Source organism: Scomber scombrus, chromosome 23, assembly GCF_963691925.1.
Source record: "Scomber scombrus chromosome 23, fScoSco1.1, whole genome shotgun sequence".
Lineage (NCBI taxonomy): Eukaryota > Metazoa > Chordata > Actinopteri > Scombriformes > Scombridae > Scomber > Scomber scombrus.
Genome location: NC_084992.1, coordinates 21,712,444 through 21,721,263, shown reverse-complemented (window position 1 = coordinate 21,721,263; position 8,820 = coordinate 21,712,444). Strand labels below are relative to the sequence as shown.

General features: G+C 45.2%; 1 protein-coding gene across 1 annotated transcript; it reads left to right on the top strand.

Annotated features, from left to right (window-relative positions):
- Nucleotides 1-1,341: 1,341 nt before the first annotated feature.
- Nucleotides 1,342-8,365, top strand: c23h4orf54 (chromosome 23 C4orf54 homolog). The gene is made up of 4 exons (XM_062444517.1): nucleotides 1,342-1,351; nucleotides 2,412-2,426; nucleotides 3,693-4,453; nucleotides 4,502-8,365. Exons 1-4 carry the CDS (start codon nucleotides 1,342-1,344, stop codon nucleotides 8,363-8,365), a joined length of 4,650 nt encoding a protein of 1,549 aa, XP_062300501.1.
- Nucleotides 8,366-8,820: the final 455 nt, after the last annotated feature.

Genomic DNA, 8,820 nt, shown 5'->3' with positions numbered 1-8,820 from the left:
CCCCTTTCTTCCTTCCTTCTGTCCTTCCTCCCTCCCTCCCTCCTTCTTTATGTCCCTCCTTCCTTCATTCCTTCCTTAGTTCCTTCCTTTCCTTCCTCCCTCCTTTCCTTCCCTGTTCCTCCCTTGCATCATTCCTTCATCCCTCCCTTTCTTCCTTTCCTTCCTTCTTTCTGCCTTCCTTCCTCCATTCCTTCCTTCCTTCCTTCCTCCCTCCTTTCCTTCCTTCTTAATCCCTCATTTCCTTCCTTCTTCCTCCCTTCCTTCCTTCTTTCCTTCTTCCTCCTTCCCTTCCTTCTTTCCTCTGTCCTTCTTTCCTTCCTTCCTCCTTTCATATTTTCCTTTCTCCCGCCCTCCCTCCCTTCCTCCTACCTTCCTTCCTTCTTTCCTCCATCCTTCCTTTCCTTCCTCCCTTCCTTGTTTCTTTCATCCATCCTTCCTTCCTTCATTTCCTACATTCCTTCCTTCTTTCATCCATCCTTCCTTCCTTCCTTTCCTTCCTCCCTTCCTTCTTTCTTTCCCTCATTCCTTCCTCCTTCCTTTCCTTCCTTCTTCCTCCCTTCCTTCCTTGACTTGAGGACAACAGGAGGGTTAAGAGAATAGGTCAAGCCTTGTGTTGTATTTCTGTAGAGCCCCTGAGCACTTGTCCAGATTGCCCGTATGTTTGATCCAGCCATGGTGCAAACATTAAGAAATAGTATTTTGGGTTTGAATACTTCACCGCTGGTTAAAAAACTGTTGGAGAGGAGGCTAGAAGAGTTAGAGCAAGCAGATTGGAGCAAGAACAGTAACATGAATACACTCTAGTTTTGTTCTTGTTCAGTTCCCCTCAGATACATCAGCTGTTAGAAACTCTGCAGTCCCTTCAAGCCTGACGTTTACAGTATCAGACATTTTACTCCATTTGTTAGTAAGTACATGCAGTTCCAAGGGACATGGTGCACTCCACTGGGTTTTAATATCCAACTCAGTTTTCTTGTCATGGCTAGTGTAAAATCAGCTGTATATTGTCATCTGTGTCTCTGGAGGGGCTTTTTTTTAAAATCTGAGACAATGACTCCAGTGACCTGCTAGATTGGGCTGAGATGTCAAAGGCACCCTATGGAGTCTTTTTGGCTGTAGAGTTTTTGACCTCTAGCAGCCCTTACGGGTCGCTGTTTTTGTTTGTCTTGCGTATGGCCGTGCACAAATGCTGGGTGACATGACACACTGTCCTGCCAATGGATTCACACTATTCCAATGATCTGAAAGGAGGCTGCAATGCCCTCAGAGATGCAGTGATACACCAACAAAGGAGATACAATACAATAAAGATAGACGTAAACAAACTGGGCATGTTTAACCATGCGTGCAGGTCTGATAACATACTATCCAGTTGCATTATGGGTAGGGTAGCACACAGTGTTTTTAGAGTTAGAGTCAGGTTGTTTTGGCCTCTGCTGCCTCAATTTTGATCATTCTGTTTTTTAATCAGTGCCTTAAAACTCTATAGAAATACAATCTTAAAGTATTGGACTGCACCTTTAAATGTAATCAGTCACTATAGTGCAGAGGGTGTCTCTCCCAGTCACTTATCCATATGCTACGGACTCAAATGAGCCCCCTCTCCAAACTACCATGGGAAATTACACTTTGCCACATATTCCCTCCAAGGAGAAAATAACAACAGACTGATTCATGACCTACATATGCTTTGGACCCCAAGGCATCTGTCCAAGGCCCCTGGTAGTCTCAGGCCCCCAGACTGGCCTCCACTGTCACAGACTATAACCCCCTGAGAGCTTCCGCAGTTAAACATGGCTCAATATTCATGAGTGTGTGTTGTTGCTGAGTCGTTGTCACTCGGGTGTTTATCTGCCAGGCTGCGTGCGTCCGAGCTGTCACAAAACCCTGCAAACATTCCCTCCTGTCTAACATAGCAGCAGTTTTCACATTTCGTCACGGTGCCTATATTTGAGCTGGACATATATATTTTTAAAAAGAGCCGATGAGACGTCTGTCTGAGCAGAAATGATATCCGTTCAGGCAGAAACGGCGCAGTCAGCGGGCTGTTTGTGCACTCGCAAATGTTTGTCTGCCAGCACAGTGTCCTAAATACACATATATCACACGCCATTCAGTCTGCATTTGATGAGGTTTGTTGTCATGGAAACACATCTGATATTGCTTGTGTATGTGCATAGTTACATAGATAATACCTGGGAATGTTAACATGTTTCCTCTAAAAATTCAGTCTAATGGGAATTTGTGATCATTTATGAGTGTAAATTAATTAGAATTAAGAAAATCAATAAGTTTAATACAAATCTTATAACACATACAAGAGTATATAATTAATAGTGTAATGTGACATAATTCTGCCATAATTATACAGCTATAATTATAAATCTATAATCATGTGATATGTTGTCCAGAACCTGAGTACATTGGTAAGTTAAAATACACATTTCTCATGGTTCAGTAGCATGATGCTTCACATTAGTCATACTTTATTTTTATGCTTTATTACAAAAGTGCACGAGTTACATTTCTGAGTGATTACATTGCACAATTTCTGGAATATATGTATATATTTCTTCTTTGACGATAACATAAAAATACTCTATGCAAAATGTCTGAATATCAAAATATTTTTCATTTTAAAAGTTTAACTTAACCAGCACATCTCTTACTTTCTTACTCTTACAGGAAGTTGTGATGTCACAGAATCAGCTGTGCATACAGCACATACATAAAACTTTCCCCCTCCAGGTGCTTGTTAGGTATTTTTAGATACTGCAGAGCACCCTTACTGGCACTTTTTGCACACTAAGTATTTTATTATTATTTATTACATTTATACATATATTTATAGGGTTAGAACAACTTTTAGGTAATTCTCAGTAATACGTTTTTGGTTTTTTTCCATTGGATAGTTAGAGATGTGTTTCTATGTGATGTTATGTGTGGCAGAAACTTGCTACATAGATAGTTATTCATATTTAAAGGAACAGAGTAATGCAAAGGTATTTCCAAAAAAAGAAGAAAACATTGTCAATTACACATACAAAGTAGATTAATTCCAGTCAATACTTTAGCCTAATAATTTTATCCTCCAAAGATTTACTCCTCCTCTCTGATATTCAGCTTGTTCATTTCTAGATCTGTAAGTTGGAGTGGCTTTATTGTTAATAGTTTCAGAGCTGTAACTCTGGTGCTCCTGCATGGATATGGGTCTATTTGTAGAGTTAGTTCATGTGGTGTTGTACCACATGTAATAAAGTTTGATTCAACTGCTTGTTTAATTCGAAATATTTAATTAGAAAGGATGAGTGTTTTTCATTTTTCTCATCTTCTCCAACAGTGTGAAGGAAGGAGGGAACCAGGCAGAGTTTGTGAATGTTAATAAATAAAGCATTCATTTTGAATGACATTTCAATAATCTCATTTAATTGGTTCATTGTTCAGGGGAGTCCTCTCAACGACCCCTATTGGTCCGTGAACCCCAGCTTGAGAATCATGTGGCCCAGACAGTAGTTAGTAATGTCTCTGGTCCTTTTTAGATACTCGGTTTTAGGCTTCATGTCGCGCTGAACTGGAATGTCAGGAGCGCTCCGTGCCAGCCACACTGACTGAGCTTTAAGCGCAGCACCATCACTGCCTAAAAGACTAAGGAATCCTGGGGAACCTCATCTCTACTGTGTCTTTTCTGCCAGACACCAAATGTAAGCTTAACCCGGCTGGTTCAGCTATGAAGACTGATCAGAGCTGTGAGGAGACGCCGACGATTCTCCGGGAGGTCGACGATCTGCTCCAGAAATCGGCGCAAGAAAACGAGGATGCCACGGAGGAGCAAGACGAGGGAAAACACGTGTGTGAAGCCAAAAAATCGGCAGTGGACTCTGGCTTTGATGACAGAAACCAAATGTCTGTCTTCATTGACAGCAGTGACGCCGGAGTTCTGCGCGTAATGGAGCCAAATGACGATCCGGTGATTGAAAAATACGCTGAAACTGCTAGAAAAGATAATGCCGGAGATGGGGGATGTACAGAAGATGTCCAGAAGGGTCAGTGTGATCCCCTCTCTTCATCAAGTCCCCGCTGTTTTAAATCCGAGGATTGCAAATCAGGAAACGCTGACAAAAGCGAGTGCGCCATGACGCAACTTGAGATCTTCAAAGACAACAAAAGCACGCCAAGTAATGGAGATTTACACTGTGGTGATAATCAGCTGTGCGGGAGAAGTGAGTCTGATGATTATGAGGAAGATGATGATGTAAGTTTGGTGCTTTCTGACGACAGCAGCGACCCGTGCGTAACGGAGGATGAGTCCCATTACATTACCACACACGAGATTCAACTCTCAGAGCTGTCTGACCATGAGGGAGATCTCGTGGTGGGCTCCTCGGCCAGCTGGGACATTGAGGATGGTAACCAGGTGTATTCTTTTGTCGATTACGCGTCTTTTGACGGTGATGTAGCGGTGGTGGGGGAGAGAGAGGACGGCCGTGTGCCTCGTTCTGAGAGCGCAGCAGCAGCAGCAGTAGTCAGCACTCTGCTTGAAAATGATCTGTGCGAGGCGGCCAAGTTCGCCAGCTCAGATGAGAGTGTGTCAAAGCCCCAGCAGAGCAGTGGCAACAGTGCCGGACAGATCCAGCTGTCAATCAGAACCACTTCTCGAGCTATAAATGGCCCTAGCAACATCCAAGAAAAGGAAAACATTCTTTATCATGCCGGGCGCTCCGGAGACATGAGCCGATATGTGTTTAGGGGAGTTGATGGAAAGGCAGAGACGTTGTGTGACAGGGCAAAGTGTTTCATAGCCGCGCCCGGACGTTTACATTTTGGCGGCAAATTGAGGGGAAAAGAGGTCACCGGGTATTCCAGCGGTGCGTCCAGCGCTGTCAGCGAGCTGGATGACGCTGACAAGGAGGTGCGCAACCTGACAGCCAAAACTTTCAAGAGCCTGGCTTATCCTTACTTTGATGCCATTAATTTCAGCACCTCCAGTGAGTCCTCTGCATCAGAGCATGGGCTAGGGATAAACAGGTGGTCCACGTTTGTCGACCTGAAATATGGCAACATGAATGTGTCAAAAGGACTGGACCAAAGTGTTGTTTCCCACCAAAACTCAATGGCCTCATTTGAAATAGCCAAAAATATAGACAATAGAGGTTATAAGGGCATTGTACTGGCAAACACTAAACCGCCCACCAGCAAGATCTTCACTCTGAATGGGAATCCCCACAGCGCATCGTCTTCTACAAAGGAAATTGAGCTGATGGGCAAATTTGGAGAGGGCCACAGTGGGGTGATAAGACTCACAGAGACTTTGAATTTTCGTTGCAATGTCAATTCGGGAATGCCTGAGGGAGAAAGGCGCACTAACTTTGCACAAAACGCTGCAGGATCACGTTCCACAGATGAAGTTACCAACACTTTGCCAGGCGTCCAGAGAAGAGAGGCCAGCAAGCCGCCTTCGAAAACCATGGAAGACACACACAAGAAAGCCATATTCGCTTCGAGCGTGATCCAAAATGTGATTTCTAAGAAGATGCAGTTCGAGCAGGAGCGAAAGATGGAAAGAGGGGAGATAAGTGAGTCGCATCAGGCGCCGTCCCCGTGCTTTACGCACCAGGACAGCAGCGACAGTCACAGGGGGAAGGGAGGCAGAGAGCTGCACAGACAGAGCTCCAAGTTTTCCGAGAGCAGCTCAGACTACACCATAATGTGCGTGGATGAATTAGGAGACTTTGTGGACAGCGGCTCATGTGATACCAAGAGCAACTCCCGGAGACAAGACGCGATCGCTGTCGCACCAGAAACTAATTTAGATTCGACGAATGAAGCTGGAATCGATACTAAAAAAGGCGCATTGGAAGCGTCCAAAAGCACGTTGTTTCGCAGCCAAAATAGCGCATTCAGATGCTGGAAGGACGAGGAGCTAGAGTTTCAAAAGGATCATAAAAACGATAAAACTCCCGAGGAGAAGCCACCTTCAACTAACGACAGAGAGGCCGAGTGGAATCAGAACGCAGCGGGCAGCAGCAAACTGACTAAAATGTCACATTTGTTTGTGCCAAATATCCAACTGCTGTCAAGTGACGGAGAAGCCGGACAGCAGCTGCCGAGCAGGATTTATTCTCCATGTGGAGATGGAGGAGGGATTAAACTACGCTCCGACAACACTTTATACATTGCAGACTCCAGGAATGTCACATCTAAATCTCCGGAAATTAAAATTAATTTAAGGAGCGTGAGAGACAATAAAAAGGAGCCTTTTGGCGTTTCCAAGCTGCGTGCTCCTAATATAGGTTGTAACGCTGTCAGCCTGATCAAAACAGATGACTTCAAATGCCAAGCGCTGGCTGCAGCTTTGAAGGGTGAGTCCTCTGATAAAGTCCCGCATTTTATGGTCAGAGACATTAGAGATAATAAAGGAAAGCTGCAGACGCCTATACACCAAGTGAGAGACGTGCGTAAATTGGTTAAAAGTTCCTATCACTTTGTTTCTTTGGATAACAACGAAAATAAATCCAGCATCGCCTCTTCTGACACATATCCAGAGCAAAAGAAGCAAATGTCATATAGAAACCCTGCTTCTGTTTCTCCTATAGTGATCAAATGTCAGTCTGTTAATACAAACAGTAACGGAAAACAATCTGCGAATCTTGACTTGTCTAAACATGAGCCGTTTGATATAGATAGATCGTCTCCAGAGGGCGCTAAAACTGCTCCACTGCAAAGGCCAACAGGTAGAGCACCCATAAGTAACTCAAATAATTCCACAGAGGGAAGCGTTGGATTGAGAAGTGAAAGCAGAACAGCTTCAAAGAGACAGGAAAAAATACCACAGATAGCAGATATCATCACAGATAAGAAGCCTGAGTCAAAGATGGCAAACCAAGCAGCTTTCGAAAAACTTCAGGCTGCTGTGAAAACTATGGAGCAGCTCTATGTGTTTGAAAGAAATGAATGGAAAAGGAAGAATCAGCCACAGCCCCTGATAGACAGCCATGTGCTCTCACTGATTACCAGTGAGGGGCTTGGAGGCCCCGAGGAGGAAGGGCCAACAGGGTCCTACATGGACAAGACAGTCAGAAGAGATTCGTATCCCCACACCGACATGATACCACCAGCTGTGGCAGCGTCCCCCATGTCCCCCATCACTGATAGCCTGCTGAGGAGAGAGGACAAAGATTTCAACAAGGCCTTTCAGGCATTTAGTGGCCGTGATGATAGACTGGTTGCTAAGTCCACGCAAGCTGCTAGTACCACAGGGAGTAAGAACATGTTCAGCCTCAGTTCCAGCCTAAAAGCATCTGCAAATGTCAATGCAAAGACACCCCAGCCAACTACCATCACCCAAACACCTTATAGCACCAAAAGCTTTGTCCCAAAGTCTCCCAAATTGCCAGTGTCCTTAAAAATCAGCCAGTCGAACCTGAGTGGAAACGAAGGAGCTGATTTGAAGGAATTGGAGAGATCTGCACAGGAGTCCTTGAGGGCCTCTGCTGACAATGAGAACTACCTAACCATTCCGGTTAAAACTTCTGCCAGCAGCAGCAAACAGGCCTCATCTGCTGATAAAACATCAGTATATACATTCAACACCCAGTCAAACCCAACCACTCCTCCAGGATATGTAGGTTCTGGTGCATGGGGCCAGGAAGACCACAACCAGTCCCCTAAGCGCGCCAGCATTGTGATGGAGACACGCTCACCAGAGATGCCTTCTGCCAGCATCTACCACTCCCTGCCAATGGGTATGTCCACCAATCAGCCACAGGTGTACTGCTTCTCCCCAGCAATCACCCCTGCTCCCACCCTGGACCCCTATCAGACCACCCAGAGGAAGATGCTCCTGGATCCCACCACAGGAAACTACTATCTGGTGGACACCCCTGTTCAGCCAGCTACCAAGCGCCTCTTTGACCCTGAAACAGGCCAGTATGTGGATGTGCCCATGCCCCAGGCTCCTATGGCCCCTGTTCCCATGCAGATTTCACCTTTGGCCCTCAGTCCTGGGTACGGACACACGTACATGATGTATCCAGGCTTTATGCCAACACCAACCGTGATCCCAACCAGGACGCTGGTGCAGTCACAGATGTCGATGGCATCAGAGATGGACAGTGGGGATAAGGTCCCATCACAGCAGCCTGAGGACATGTACATGGAGCACCCTTTCTACATGGCCACAGGGAAATCTCCATACCCAGGATCCGGGACTCAACAGCAGGCCACCACCGCCACCCCCAGGCCGTTTCTGGGTTTCTCCACCATCAAGCAGCCGGTCATCAGCATCACCTCACAGCAAGGGCCCCGGATCATCGCCCCACCTTCGTTTGATGGAACCACCATGAGCTTTGTTGTGGAGCACAGATGAACAGCTGCTAACCTAGACAGGTGAGTAATTCTTACTTTTCACCTGGTTTGAGTATGTCAGATTCATGTGGATCTAACGATGATGATGCATTTTTTGACATGGTGTCAGACTGACTTTGATTTGTTCTTGGTAATATTGTATGTTGAAGTAATTTCAAAAAATATAGTAGAGTATTAAAAGCATAGAACAATTACTACAATTACTACAGAACTATCGCAGTGAAATCTTTCATTTTAATACTGAAATTAACTAAGCACACGCTCTCTTTCTTTTCATAATGTCATGCTACAAATTTGATTACAGTGGACTCATATTCATGCATTCAATTCGGCAGTGGAAGCCTACAGGTTATAGAAGTGAGCTTTAGACCTGAGGGTTGTTCATTCAATCCCCAGACTGGCAGGATAAATCTGGGTGGGGTAAAAATGAAAAAGCAAGTGCTTGCCCCTCCCTTA